The 15,966-nt window shown below is 41.4% G+C and overlaps 1 protein-coding gene across 1 annotated transcript in view; it reads right to left on the bottom strand.

Moving 5' to 3' along the window:
- Positions 1 to 15,966, bottom strand: part of LOC145405060 (coiled-coil domain-containing protein AGAP005037) — a 1,039,366-nt gene that overhangs the window by 486,621 nt on the left and 536,779 nt on the right. The window contains 1 exon segment of the mRNA XM_080276560.1: positions 10,340 to 10,457. Within this exon segment, the coding sequence (XP_080132686.1) occupies positions 10,340 to 10,457 (118 nt within the window).

Raw genomic sequence — 15,966 nt, 5'->3', positions numbered from 1 at the left:
GCAGACCATCGCGTGTGGGAGGGGGGGAGGGATGGAAGAAAGGAGATAAGATGGGGTAGGGGAAGGAGGAGAGAAGAAGGAGGGAGAGGGGGTGAGAAAAAAGGGAGTGGGGAGGAAGTTGGAGTGGGAGAGGAAGAAACAAAAAGAACAGGGAGGAAAATGAGGAGTGGGAGGAAAAGAGAGGATGGAATGAATGAATGAAGAAATGGATAACGTGGAGAAAGGAGGGGAAGGCCAGAAAGGGGGAGGGAAGATGGAAGGATGACGTGAGGAAGGGAAGGGAAAGAGGAGGTGAAAAAGTAGGAATGAAGGAAGGATGGATGAGGTAGGGGAGAGAAAAGAGAAGAATGAGAGAAAAGGAGAGGAGGAGGGAGAAGGGAAGGAGAGGTGATGGGAAGAAATGAGGGAGAAGGACGAAAGATGGGGTGTGGATGGAAAAGTAGGAATAATGTGGAAGAGAGGTGAAAGAAGGAAGGAAGGAAAGAAAGGATGAGGTGAAGGAGAGAATGAGAGAAAAGGAAACAAGGAAGGAGAAGGAGAGGAGGTGAGGGGAAGAAAAGGGTAGGAGGAGATGGACAGAAGGTGAATGAAAAAAGATGGGAAAGAAAAACATGGAGGGAAACTGAAAGAAGGCAAAAAAGGGAAATAATGGAGATACTAGATATCAAAATGAGAGAGAGAGAGAGAGAGAGAGAGAGAGAGAGAGAGAGGAGGGGGGGCGCAGCACTGACAACTTTAGTCCCCCGAGATCTACAAGTTTACCATTGCCTATTGTTATTAAGAGTTTGTCGATACTGCAACAATATTTCCTCCGGCTGACATTCCACATTTTTCACATGCCGTGTTGGAATATATTCTTTTGTCCGATGCGCGTCACGAATGGCAACTTGATCCTTTCTGCCTGAGGACAGACCAACTCTCTCTCTCTCTCTCTCTCTCTCTCTCTCTCCACAAACAATATACCCTCCACCTTGGGCTGAGTGGCACAAAAATAGTATCCCCGTGATGGCGAGGGAGACAAGAGCGTTACAGTCGGAATCAATAGTTCTCTCTCACTCTGCGTCGTACTGTTAGAGGCACTGGAGACCATAACATTTCTTGCTCACTGGTTTATTCTTCATATTATACCTCAATATCCCACTGCATAATACTGCTGGAAACACTATCAAAATTAAGAACCATAAAGATCGCCTAAATTAGAACGCTTAGGTGTCATATGCGGAATAAATCGCTAAGGATGAGGTGTTATGAAGCCTCCTACGCCTCCCTGAATACGGCCACTGCCGGATATTAAGAGGATCGAACCGGTGTGAGATGCGACACTTAATCGACGACAGGACTTTTTTTTTTCTTTAACTGGGATTGGAGAACAAGAAATTGACCAAACTATTAAAAAATTGATATAAATCGATTGTAAATCAACTGTTGTATATGACTAAATGAAACTATGTAAATGATTAATATGAAAGATGAACTAATGTAAATATGGGCAAGGCGTAAAGAATCTACATTAGGAAACGAAGTAAACAAGGAAATGAATTTTTGGAGGACTGCCGTAGGGGGAAATGACATAAATGATGAATGTAACTGCTATGACGTAAACGATGGATATAAGTTAACTGACGTAACTGATGACTAAATGAAATGACGTAAATGCTGAACGTATGTAAACTGACGTAAATTATGGCTGTAAACGAGGACTGAAGAAGAAATGGAAACTATGAATGTTAAAGAGGAACCGATATGAAAAACAAATGGACGTAAAAAGTACAGCAAATGTATTGTCAAAGAGGTAAGGCGTAAGCAAGAGAAACGTAAACGGAAGGAAGAAAACGTACTGGAAAGTAAACGAAGGAGTGACATAAAGAAGTAAAAGAGAAATGAAAAAGATGTTGGAGATGACTGTAACTGGAACAAGAGTAGAGTGAAACGTAGGGGGAAAAAAAAAAAAGTCAAAGGACGTAAAAGTGACACCTAAGGGAAAGTAAAAAACCAATGCTGACAGAAGTAAAAGGAAAAAAGAAAACGAAGTAAAACAGTAGAGTAAATGGACGCAAAAGAAAAACAGACAAAAGTAAAATTGAAAGGTAAAGCAAATAGACGAGAAGCGTGGAAGAAACGAAACGTCTGAAAAAGAAAAATGTATAAGAACATGAAAAATTCAAAAGAAAGTACGAGAAACGAAGAAGAAAGCAAGACAGAAAACGTAAAAGACTAAAAACGTACAAAAAAAAAAAAAAAAAGACAAAAGAAAGTAAATGAAACGTACAGGAGGAATTGGCAGTAAATGATAATGATGATAATGATGATGAAGATTATGACAATGAACTAAATATACATTGCAGATCCACTGTTCCTCCCTCCAAACAACCTATGTCTTACTATACCCATGTGATCCTCCGCCTCCATCTCCTTCCCGTACCCCCCCCCTCACTCTCTCTCTCTCTCTCCTAGGCACCATGCTTATGCTTAACTACTGACTGACTTACCTTGGCCAGCGCCTACATACTTATCTACATAACTATCTTTTCACTGTTATTCACTCGTTTCTAACTACCTCCTACGTCACCATACCTACACAATTTTGCACCCACCTCAGTACTTATGCTCACTTGCCTATCTACCTACATATCCTTTCATTACTCTTCTTTCCCTTCAAAGTACCTCCCCTGTGACATCACACCTAACTACTTATCAACTCAACGCCTACCTACCTACCTATAATTTTCCTCGCTTCTCTCCCACCACCAAACCTCAGATATAATTAATAATTAATCCATTACCACACATGAGAAAATGTTGGTCACATTATGTCTGCATAACCGACACCTTTATCATTATCATCACCGTACCTAATTTTCATGCTACTGAATGGTGTGAGCGGAATGTAGATACAAGAATTAGAAAATACGGAAAATTCTGAAACATGTTAGATTCTGAATACTGCATTACTAGGTTTCGAAGGTCACTGCTTAAAATCTCATTATTTAATGTAATGAAGTGAGTCAGTATTTATGTCTGCAAGTTAACAAGTAGGTAATTACAACCTCCCCTCCCCCCCCAAAAAAAAAAAAAAGCTACAAAAGAGTTGGGGAATTACTGACATTAAAATCATCAGTTTCGTATTTAACCCCCCCCCAAAAAAAAAGAATCGTATGAAATGTCATAAATTTTAGTTTTACACACACACACACACACACACACACACACATATATATATATATATATATATATATATATATATATATATATATATATATATATATATATATATATATATATAAGCTTCATATCAATTCACATCACCACATTTTGAAGAGTAAGAGCTTTTAAAAAGCGGTGACAATCACAAAATAAAATCACCACCACCACCACCACCACCAACGATAACATCATTACACTAAAACTAATTTCCACCTAATAGATGGGGTGAGGTTGGGTCCAGAAATATCAAAACAGAAAGCACAAGCAGGTGATGCGAGAAACAGCAAACTCAGTGAAATGGGTGACAGTCATTCACAGTCCAGACCTAACAAATAAATATAGAAATTAATAAAACTAAATAAACTCGGCAGCCTACGACAAAGGAAGACTTACCGTTTAATAATTCAGTCCTCCATAACACTGACAACATATCGGATTTGCCTTTTTTACTGCAACTCTGTACTGAGTTTAATACACGAGAGAGAGAGAGAGAGAGAGAGAGAGAGAGTGTGTGTGTGTGTGTGTGTGTGTGTGTGTGTGTGTGTGCGCGAGAGAGAGAGAGAGAGAGAGATAACAGAAACAGTGATTTTCAGCATGTTTACCCGTCCCCGTCCCGGAGGAGCTCGGGGATAGGTATTGTTTTCACTCGGTTTGTCTGTCAGTCTGTTAACAACTTTACGCGAAAACTACAGGTGCGATTTTGACTAAAATATCTGGGATAATGGGCTATGACCTTCTGATCACCTGATTAAATTTTGGGCCAAATTGGGCCGAGGCCCAGGCTGTAGGCCCAAAACATAAAAAAAAAAAAAATCGCCATAACTCCTTTTAAATTAGTCATATCGACATGAAATCAAAACCTAAAAGCGCATCTTTCAAATCTGCAACCTATAACATACCTCATTACGTCAAGGGTGTCACCCCCCACTTAGTGGTAGGGGGGTCAATGTCAGGTGGGTCGGACCTAAAATTTCATATGGCTATAAAATCGCCAATTTTTACTCGATTTACTCCAAGTCTGATATGTGGCATCTTTGACTTGATATCTTGTTGTGTTTATACGTCAGCACTTAAATAACTGCCGGGGACGAGTCTGCTGTGCCTTGGCACCGCTTCTTGTAATTCATTAACCCTGGGGGGTTAAGAAGGTGACCATGGCTGCTCCTGAGGAGCGCCGACACACCAAGCCTCGCTGAGACAGGAGTGCGGGGTGGGCACAAGTGGAGAGACCGTCTATTCTTTACCCCGCCAAGGTTCGAGCCCTTGAAGGTCTGTTATCACAACGCATCTTGGTCTACAACTGACTGGAGAGAGCCCACATTCCTCACACCAGCAGCGCGATTGACAGTAGGCTAGAACGTGGGTCATTTAGACTCGAGAGTCCAGTGCCCATCAACCCTGCCACCAGGAGTGTGTTCTGTATAGCCTACATTGGTCTGTATCTGCATGTGTCTGCTTGCGTATGTGTAAGCTTGATCAAAGGTAGAGCACCTCAGTAGGTTAGCGCGATGGACAATGAAACTGCCCTTTGGTGACAAAGACCATAACTACATGACAACACAACATCCACCAGAGAGGCAGCAAAATGAACACACAGTAAAAAGCCCCAACCGTGACTGTACGGCATTCCTGGTGATGGAGCCGAAGTTGGCAATGGCTCAGCCAAAAAAAAAAAAAAAAAAAAAAAAATCCACGAAAAAAATGGGGAGAATCACGTGGCGCGCGCGCGCGCAACAGAATCCAATAACTGAGGAGGTTAAATAAATTCTCTCTCTCTCTCTCTCTCTCTCTCTCTCTCTCTCACACACACAAACACACACAAATCACCAACATCATAAATCAAGAAATTCACTGTTTTATAACACTGATTAAATGGGAAGCAACACAAAGAATATCTACACAGAGCATTCCTCCTCATCATTAACTTTATCGTTATCCCCTAAATCTTATCATCATCGTCGTCACCATCATCCCATTACATAAAAATTGGGAGGGGTAAAAAATCACATTATCATCATCATCATCATCATCATCATCAGCCCCATTTCCAGTACAGGATGGGGTGGGTCCAACAAAAATGGGACTTCATAAATTCATACAGAGTACTTAATCTGGTTACATATCGATAAAATGGGAAGAATCACGAAAAAAAAAAAAAAACTACATCAGTTGGTTCCTAAAATGCAAATAAAATACTGATGAGGAAGGCGCAAAAACAAAAAATTTTTACCCGTCCCCACCCCAAAGGAGCTCGGGGACGGGTATTGTTTTCACTCGGTTTGTCTGTCTGTCTGTTAACAAGTTTACGTGAAAACTACCGGTGCGATTTCGACTAAAATTACAAGGATGATGGGCTATGACTTTCTGATCACCTGATTAAATGTTGGGCCAAATTGGGCCGAGGCCAAGGCTGTAGGCCCCCCCCCAAAAAAAAAAAAAAAAAAAAAAAAATCGCCATAACTCCTTTCAAATTCGTCGTATCGACACGAAACCAAAACCTTAACGTGCATCTTTCAAACTTGTATCCTATAACATGCCTCAGTATATCACGGGGGTCATCCTCCAGTTAACGGTAGGCGGGTCAATGTCAGATGGGTTGGGACTAAAATTTCAACTGGGCATAAACTCGTCAATTTTCACCCGACTTATTCCAAATTTGGTATGTGACATTTTTGACTAGATACCCTATTGTGTTTATACGTCAGCATTAAAATGACTGCCGAGGACGGGTTTGCTGTGCCTTGGCACAGCTTCTTATTACTTCTTTTCGAACAACCCAAATTTGGAGAAACGCCATATATGGACGAATAGGGTATAAAACATCGACACTATGACCCCTCCCCCCCTTCCTTTTGTAATATTATGGGACATTTCGAAATGTATGGAACTTGTTTTTTATATTAAACAGCCAGCAAGCAGGACATACAGTAGGCATACAGAGAGACAGACAGACAGAGATGGAGAAATACAGGGGACAGAGAGACAGATAAACCGGGAGACATATGTGCGAGTATGTATATGTATGTAGATAGTGTATATCTATACAGATAGATAGACAGACAGACAGAGGGAGAGAGAACATCGAACTACCAGATACTAATAACGGCTGGCCTGATCGTCTATATTACAAAACAACTGTAAACAAATAAATAATACGAAACAAACAACACTGGCTCGCAACAACAGAATCCAATAACTGAGGAGGTTAAATAAATTCTCTCTCTCTCTCTCTCTCTCTCTCACACACACACACACACACACACACACAATCCCCCGCACAGAAAATGGCAACAGATACTGAATACAGAAAGCAATCCCATGACTATGCGAGGGAAAGAGAAAAAGGACGAAAAACGAAACTGGAGTGCGTCATTTTACGAGGCTGGCCAACTGTGATTACCTCAAAAATTGGGGTTTTGCCTTTAACTCCTTTGCACTGTCGGGTTTTTTCGTAAGCGGAATAAAATCGTCTGACGGCTGGAAGAATCATGCTAAAAGAACGCCATCGCAATGAACGGGTTAAATTTTAAGCATACCGTACGACCGTCCATCTGGGGTCATATGTGATTAGTCTCCTAACTACGATGGCGTGGTGGTTTATTCTCGCTACTCCCAGACGATTTTATTCGACTTCAAAAAGACCTACCGTACTGACAGGGCTAATGAAGGGTGTAGCAGTCTATGTCATGCCTTCATTACTGAAAGTTTCTCCTAAAAAGTGAACTTGCTGGAAGGTAGCACAAATAAAATACAAAGGACGTCATCGGGCTGGAAGTTACTAAGCACTGGCGGCAATTAGATCTGCATTATACATTACCGTTTCCTTTTTACTATATTGTGGATGGTTATGACAATGATTAAAGAAAATTACTCCATCAGTATGATTTTATTTTCTAGTCTTACTCCACCAGACAAATTATTCTGTTTAGGGAATATCTCTCGCAGTTAAGATATAAAATATATATATATATATATATATATATATATATATATATATATATATATATATATATATATATATATATATATATATACGTATTTCACAGTAGGATTTTATTATCGGTCAAGTATTTATTTGCACCATGTGGACAACTCAGTACTAAGGTAAAGCAAGGAGAAATTATAATAGTCTTCTCTAACATAACCCACACAGAAAACGAGATGAGGCAGCAGTGAGGGGAAAGGAGGGGACGAGGGAGGGTGAAGGTGGGGGTATATATACTGAAGGCGATGTGAGGATGGAAGGACGCTGACGAGGTGGAGGAAAGATGTAGGGAGGAGGGAGAGAAGAGAAGTAAGCTTGCTCTGTTTATGGAGAGATTAAGGGAGAAGAGAGAAGTGGGAGAAGGTAAGCCTCTTCTAGCAAAGGGGAAGAAGATGTACTATCACACGGAGGGAAGAAGGAAAGAGATAGGCGTAAGGGGGGGGGGGGGAATGGGAGGAACAAGCATCCTCTAAGGGGACTAGAGACTGGATACTACTGTTAAAGAGGGAGGAGGAAGGGGATGCTGTGAGAGAGAGCTTCAACTATCTAAGGGGAGAGGTATTAATTTTATGGAGGGAGGGGGAAGAGGGAAATGTTGAAGGAGGTGGGGGAGGGGTAAGCTTCCTGTATCTAAAGGGAAGAGAAGGTACTAATTTTAAGGAGGGAGGTGGAGAGGGAGGGAGGAGGAGGAGGGTTAAGCTACCTCTATCTAAGGGAAGACGGGAGGCACGGTACTAATTTTAAGGTGGGATACGAAGCGAAGGGAGGAGGGGGAGGGGAAGCTTTCTCTACCTAAGGGGAATGAGAGGTACTAATTTTAAGGAGCGAGGAGGAGGGGAGGGAAAGCTTTCACTACCTAAGGGGAGGGGTAGGTACTAATCTTAAGGAGGAAGGGGGGGGAGAGATAGCTGGGAGGAAGGAGAGGGGAGGGTGCATGAGGGGGAGGGGAGGGGGGCGAATAAGCTTAAATATAGAAAATCTTAACAGTATCACCTACCAACATGAAGAGTCGGGATACTGGTAGCTACCATTACTACCACAATCAACGACAATCACAAGGAGAAGGAGACGCCGCAATCACAGAAAATTACCCACAAAATATAATAGCCAACACTAACAACCACACACATTTACAGCACGCAACCACACTCATGTAGCAGCCTCAATCAATCACCTGGCACGAACAACCACATTAATCAACCACAATAAAGCAGCTACCATAATCAACCACAATAAATGACAAACTCCTATTTCTATCATCATCATCCACAATCAAATGCCTACCACAATAACAGACAACTTTAAATAACTATCACAATCAAGTATCATAAATATTATCAATTGTCTATGTCTGTTGCAATTAAATATCCATCACAATAATGCAGCTACCACGAACAAATACGTAAACCAATCAACAAATATGTAATCCAATCAACGCAATCAAGTATTAACCATAATCAGCCATATAAATCGACAACCCCAAATAACAACCAATTATCATCAGCAGCAGCTACAACAATCCATAACCCCCACTACCACCACCACCAACCACAAACGTGGAATTCAACCACAAAACTTAACATCAAAAATGGAACCAAATACCGGTACCATAACAATCTACCAGAATCACTACCACCATTATCAACAGCAACACACTACCACATTTACTATCAACCGCCAGACCCCAATACCATTTATCAACATCATTACTACAACCACAACACAGTCACCATCAACCACACCCACAGAAGGAAGCAGCACTCACAGAATGCAATACCTGTTCCCTACAATCAGTATACGCGACGAGTTAAAGGCTTTCCCCTGCGACCTTCAACTTCGAGTGACTGTTCCCGAAACCGAATTACTTAAATCTTGCCTAACCCTCAACCATTCTAAAAAGTTTAACTCAAATCGGATCAAAACGGTTTGAGTCGACCTCAATCTGTGACCCTGACCATTACCCTAATCTCAAAATCAAATCACTTCCACCTTGGTTCACCATCACCCATTCCAGCATGTCTGGTCCAAAGAAACAAAACTATTAGGGTTACAGGGCCAAACCTTTGATACTGACTTCTAATCTTTTTCATCTCAAATCTAATCTGCTGTTCCTTTGATGATCCTCATTTATTATTCTGCATCTGGTGCTATTCGATTGAGTAACTTTTTCATTTTCATTTTTTAAAAATGGCCCTGACCTAAATCTTTGAACTTTAAGCCAAAAGTTTTATTACCTCTTCCACCGATGGTCGCTGAACGACAGATAGACAAACAGAGCCAAACAATCAACCATTACCCCAACCACACTAAGAAATTATTACCACAACCAGTATGACCAATCACCATCATAAGTCATTATTATAACCACCATCACCACCATCCGCAATCAAGCAGAAATAAACACAACCAAACTATCACCATCCAGTCATCAACTACATTAACAAACTACCATAATCACAACCAACCACCATTAAAAGACAACCACAACTACGTGTCACCACCACCTACCACAATCACCACCACCATACCAATCACAAACATCATAACAATCAACAACCACATCCACAATACCCATCACCACAACCAAGCTACCAATACAACCAACAAAACGAGTAACACAACCTCAATCATAACCACACGCCACCATGTCAACCATAACAACCACCCGCCAATAATACAATCACAATACAATCATACACCACCACCTACCACAATAACCACCTCCGTTATCAGCCACAAAACTATCTCTTTACACCGGACAGCATCACACACCGTCACCACAAATCCCATTCATTCCCCCCAAAATTACGATTACCACAAACACACACTCCTAACCACCACTTCCACTACTACAGCTCAACAACATGCACCACTGCGTAAATACAACTACCATTACCATTATAACCACCACCAACAACCGACCACATACGTAAATCAAACCACCACTACCATCACCACATCTCACCACTACAATCACCCATACTAAAACAGAGCCACTATAGAAACCATCACCACAACTGCCCAAATAATTACACAGATCCCTACTACCCACAACCCACCACCATATTCACAACCTATAAAACCACAACCCACCACCACAACTAACCAACTGAGGTAAATCTGGCCTTACTAACCAGCTGTGCAACTTACCCTGCGTGTAGGTGGGTCTGGGGCCTCTTGGAATGGGCGCCAGTCCCGAGTTGGGCTGTGGGGGCGGTGCTCCCGGGGGGTAGGAATGGGTCATGTAATACCCCCCGGACTTCCCACTCTGCAGGGAGAAAGATAAATGGATTAGTTTGGTGTTGCAAGGGAGGTGGAGAAATATACAGGGCTCAGATGTATATAATTCATTAAAAAAACACATTAACATGCACTCACATTAACAAATCTCTCTCTCTCTCTCTCTCTCTCTCTCTCTCTCACACACACACACACACACACACACACACACACACACACACACACACACACACACAATTATTTAATACTCTACTGACGCACATGGGACAAACATGGCTATAAACATGGATCCGTATGCCGCATAAAACACACATGGTCACCCGGCATCAAATACACAGTTCCGTACACAGACACATACAGTACAGTATACATAGGAATGCATGAAAGAATAAATACACACACAGTACGCTCTCACACGTGCATTGTTTGTACTGCATGTATATTACTGCATGTACACAATTCACAGCAGTAATCTGACTAAATTCACACACACAAACTACCGGTCTCTCTCTCTCTCTCTCTCTCTCTCTATCTATCTCTCTCTCATAACAAAAATCATCTGTACAATAACCAGCACCTATAACCCATGTTCACACACGGTCGACAGGTACACCAATTTAATCACAAAATGTAAAATTAGTGAAAAATTATTAAAATATAAGAATAATGATCGAACTGCAATAAAGATCACAATGCTGCAAAATTAATAACTGCAAGCCATACTGATGAGTGGAAAACAGAGCAGTAACTGTATCATTAACATTTATAAGTCACGTGGCTTGAATAATTATTCATTCTAAAGATTACTAGCCTAATGTGAAACAATTAATGACTTAAAAATTGTGGATAGTTAGGATAAAATGACAGAGCACTAGAAATCGTTTGCCTACGATGTTTGATTCGCCTAACGTCTGGTGATTTTATGATACTCAAGAGAAACCAAGGTTAACCAAAATGGCTAAAACTATCAACATGAAGCTCTGGCCAGGATTAAATAACTTCGTAACTTATTGTAACTTACCACGGACGAATTGATCAGCTAAAAAAAAGAAAAAGAAAAAGAAAAAAAAATGCAGCCAAGGGGTAAAACTACTGACAGTTCCGGTGGGACGATTCATGATGTCGGTTCAATATTTGCCGATACCGATAACAAAACAGATGATGCCGGTAAAACTTCTGGTAATGCCGTTAAAATAACTGATGCTGCCTTGCTGCCGGTGATGCTGATTATTAAGCCTAAATAAATTACTGATGGTGGTGAGATAATAATTCAAGGTTGTCGGCAATATAGCTTGATATACGTGTAAAACATTGCTGATGCTGAGAAAACAAAAGTTCCAAGTAATACTGTTGACAATACACAAAAATATATTAATGGTGCAAAGATATTATAAAGGCTGCTAGTACTAAAGTTGATTATACATGTGAAAAAAAAAAAAAGTGACGGTGAAGAGACAATATAAAGGTTGCCGGTAACATGACCACTGCTGCTAAATAATTTTTTAAATGTCAGAAATCAATGCTGACCCTGGAAACAACAATATGCATGCAGCGAAGATTAGTAAAAAGTAGACTAGGAAATAAGGAGGATATAAGGAAGAATGAGAAAGTAAGAATGGTAGGCTGTATATGAAGGTTGCCAAAGAAAAAGAACTAAGACATGAAGGTTGAAAAGAGAAGTTAAGAGTGAAAGTTCGCAAGGCTGAATTAGGAGGTGCATGTTGTAAAGAAAACTAAGAGTCTGACATATAGAGTAATCTTTTTCTTATCACCTTAAAACCATGAGAACAGGTAGTCTTGGATATTTTATTTCATTCTTGCTGTTACCAGATGACTTTATTCAGCCTCTTGGTACTGAAGGGAATAATGAAAGTCTGCATGCAACCCCTCCAGTACGAAAAGTTCATCCTGAGCTGAATGAAGTCATTTGGAGATAAAAAGATCCAAAAATTCGCCATGGCATTGAGGGGGTTAATTATCCTCTCTTCTCTCCTTTCCTGCATTTTTCCTTTCTCCTCCTAATCTTCCCTCCCCTCCCCTCCCCTCCCCTCTCATTTCCACCCTTTTTCCTCTCTCCTCCTTCCCCTCCCCTGAAAGAAACAACAGGAATAAAAGTAAGGTAGTAAGGCATGAGAAGAGAAGTAAGAGGGAAAGCGAGTTAGGGAAGTGGGAAGGAAGGAATAAAAGAGAGACTTCGTTGAAATAGTGAAAGGGGAGAATAACATCACTACCATCACACCTCTCATGTCATAGACTGATGATAGGGGTAGGAGAATGAGAATGTTAGGGGAAAAGGAAGGGAGAGAACAAGAGGAAAACAGAAAGGAGAATTCAGATGTTAAGAGAGATGAGATGAAAAGTGAGGATGAGCAGGAGGCAAAGAAGAGGAGGGAAGCGATGAGATGAGAGGAGAAGAAAAGAGGGGAAAAGATAAGCGGGGAGAAGAGAAGGAAAGGAACGGGATGGGAAGTGGAGACAAGGGAAAAGAAGAGGACTGGAGAGGAGAGGTAAAAAAAAAAAAAAGGGCTACCTAGTTTCCAGGTCACGAGAACACAGCCAGCATATTCATAAGCTACCCTATACGTCATTCTCTTACCTCCTCTTTATACCTTGCCTCTTACTTCCTCTTTATTGCCTCAACCTCTTCCTCTTCCTGTAGTTTACCTTTTGATTTATCTTTACAATACCTCTTAGTCCCTCTCTATAACCCTCACTTCTTGCTCATTACGTCAGTGAAAACCTTTACTTTTTACTTTCTCTTATACTCTTTATAGCCTTTATCTTTTACTTACTCTTTATAACCTTCACCTCGTGGTTCCTCTATATAACCCTTTCCTCTTAGCTCCTTTATATAACCCTTTCCTCTTAGCTCCTCTATATAACCCTTTCCTCTTGGCTCATCTATATAACCCTTTCCTCTTGGCTCATCTATATAACCCTTTCCTCTTAGCTCCTCTAAATAACCCTCTCCTCTTGGCTCCTCTATATAACCCTTTCCTCATACCTCCTCTATATAGCACTTTCTTCTTAGCTCTTTATAACCATTACCTCTTAGCTCCTTTTTATGTTATACCTCTTAGCTCCTTTTTATGTTATACCTCTTATCTCCTCTTTATAACCTTTACCTCTTCACTCCTCTTTATTTTCATTACCTCTTACTTCCTCTTTGCAACCTTTACCTCTCACTTCGTTCATTTAACCTTCACCTATTACAGAAGCTCCACTTTACAAGGTTTACAACTTTACATCATACTTCACCTCCATAACCTGTGTGTGTGTGTGTGTGTGTGTGTGTGTGTGTGTGTGTGTGTGTGTGTGTGTGTGTGTGTGTGTGTGTGTGTGTGTGTATATCTATGCGCGCGTGTGCGAGCGCGTCAGGTGTGTTGCGTTCCTTGATTGGCTGCCACCTGTTGAATTGTGTTGCCCTTTGTTTTGACACCTCGACAGAGAGAGAGAGAGAGAGAGAGAGAGAGAGAGAGAGAAAATCAGCTCTAACAGGCATCACTAACTAGGGGGATTACTTCTTTACTGGCTGGCGTTCCTTGGGTATCTTCATGCTGGTTACTGCACTCTCTCTCCCCCCCCCTCTCTCTCTCTCTCTCTCTCATGCGTCAGGAACATGTATCTCTCACGCTAATGAAGAAAAAAACAGATTGGTTTCTTTATACCGCCAAGGTAATGGCTGCTTCCCCCCCTCCCTCCCTCCCTCTCTCTCACTACATTTTCCTCCTGGCTCCCCGTTAGATCCGTTCTTGGAATGTTATAGATCTCTCTCTCTCTCTCTCTCTCTCTCTCATACCCTCACTATATTTTCCTCCTAGCTCTCTCTCTCTCTCTCTCTTTTTCTCTCATACCCTCACTATATTTTCCTCCTGGCTCTCTCTCTCTCTCTCTCTCTCATACTCTCACTATCTTTTCCTCCTGGCTCCCCGTTAGATTCTCTCTCTCTCTCTCTCTCTCTCTCTCTCTCTCTCTCTCTTTACGGTCACATTCGGGTAATTTTTCCCGGCTCTATTTTTATGCGCTCACTTTCTCACACGTTTTCTCACTTGCTCTAACTTCCTCTTATCTCACTCTTTCGCTGACTTTCCTATTCCTTTCACGCGTGTGCTTTTTTTTTTTCTTTTTTTTTTTGGCTACCTTTCTCTACCACTCCTCCCAGTTTACGTGAGAGAGAGAGAGAGAGAGAGAGAGAGAGAGAGAGAGAGAGAGAGAGAGTGGGGGGGGCAAATGGTACAGTGGTGCAGAGAGAGAAATTTGAAGGATGATGTTGGATTATGGATCAAATAGGGTGGAACAAGTAACATAAGTAAAATAAACTAAGAAATTGAAGATGAAATAGGAGAGACAAGGATAGGTAAGATGTATGAAGAAAATCGTCGCGAGCGGACTTAGTGTGGCTAGGTAAGTATTTAATATGACCTACTAAGCAACAGCATGACGGAGAGTATGGTGACTTAGGTGGGAGGAGAAGGAAGGGGGAATGGAACGCAAGGTGCATGAATAGTGAAGTAATTAGGTGCCTACTCAAATAATAGTTGTATAAAAAGCAACAGAGTGACATACAAATAGTGTAATAAAGTTAACGGTGAAAAGGAACACAGGAGATGTAGGAAGGAGAGAGAACAAGTTGGATTGAAAGGCAGGGCGTGCTATGTGAAGCAAAAAGTGTGTACAGAGGTGTATGAAACGGTATGTGGAGCAATAGGGAAAAAGGGGTTTAAGGAGTAATGGGAGAGAGGCCTTGCAAAGAGAATGAAGAAAATGTGTGTTGTGGAATAAAAGCAGGTGTGTAAGTAAAGTGGAGTTCTTGCGGTTGTTTCTGAGGTCCAGGTTCATCTGGACGTGAACCAGGCAGAATGTAGGATGAAGTTATCCCTTTCCTGCGATCCACCAGCCTCCTTTACGTGGATAGGAATGAAGGGGCATTTATATAACCAGAAAAGTGCCACCGCGTGAAGGCGTCCTCCTACAGCAGCGTAAAGTGGAGTCAGGAGATAGTACGGGTATGCTGGAGGGAGGGGGGGGGGTGGAATATGGTGCAAACAACTGTAGGAGCAATGGGGGGCAGCGAGTTGTGGCAGAACTGGAAAAAATAAATAAAAGAGGATGAATGGTGGAGGGAGGGATTTGGTGGAATGAAGAGATTTGAGTTTCATAACGGGAAAATTTACTGGACTAAAAGGGATGAATATAGGGTAGTATTGAGTTCAATATTAACGGTGTATGGAGCTCAAGTGAACTGGGAGGCGTGAAGTAAGGAGAAGGGAATGTCTGTGTGGTGGAATGAAGTGAGGGGAGTGGGTAAAATGGAGTAAGGAATGAATATGCTGGAATAATGAGGATGAATATGCGATTAAAGTAGAGGTGAGAAAGTAGAAATGGAAGAAAACTGAGGTATGGAGGGGGGAGTGAAAAACGGTAGGAAGGGGAAGTAGAAGAGAGAGAGAAATGGGGAGGGGGAAGTTTAATACATTGCGGTGCGATGGAGGGGGACGTGAATATCATAAAGTAAGATGTGCTGTGCATGAAGAATC

Source organism: Coenobita brevimanus, chromosome 65 (genome assembly GCF_032717465.1).
Source record: "Coenobita brevimanus isolate Jiangsu-jjx chromosome 65, ASM3271746v2, whole genome shotgun sequence".
Classification (NCBI taxonomy): domain Eukaryota; kingdom Metazoa; phylum Arthropoda; class Malacostraca; order Decapoda; family Coenobitidae; genus Coenobita; species Coenobita brevimanus.
Note: the sequence above shows the minus strand (reverse complement) of the source record. Positions and strands in the feature narration are given on the sequence as shown.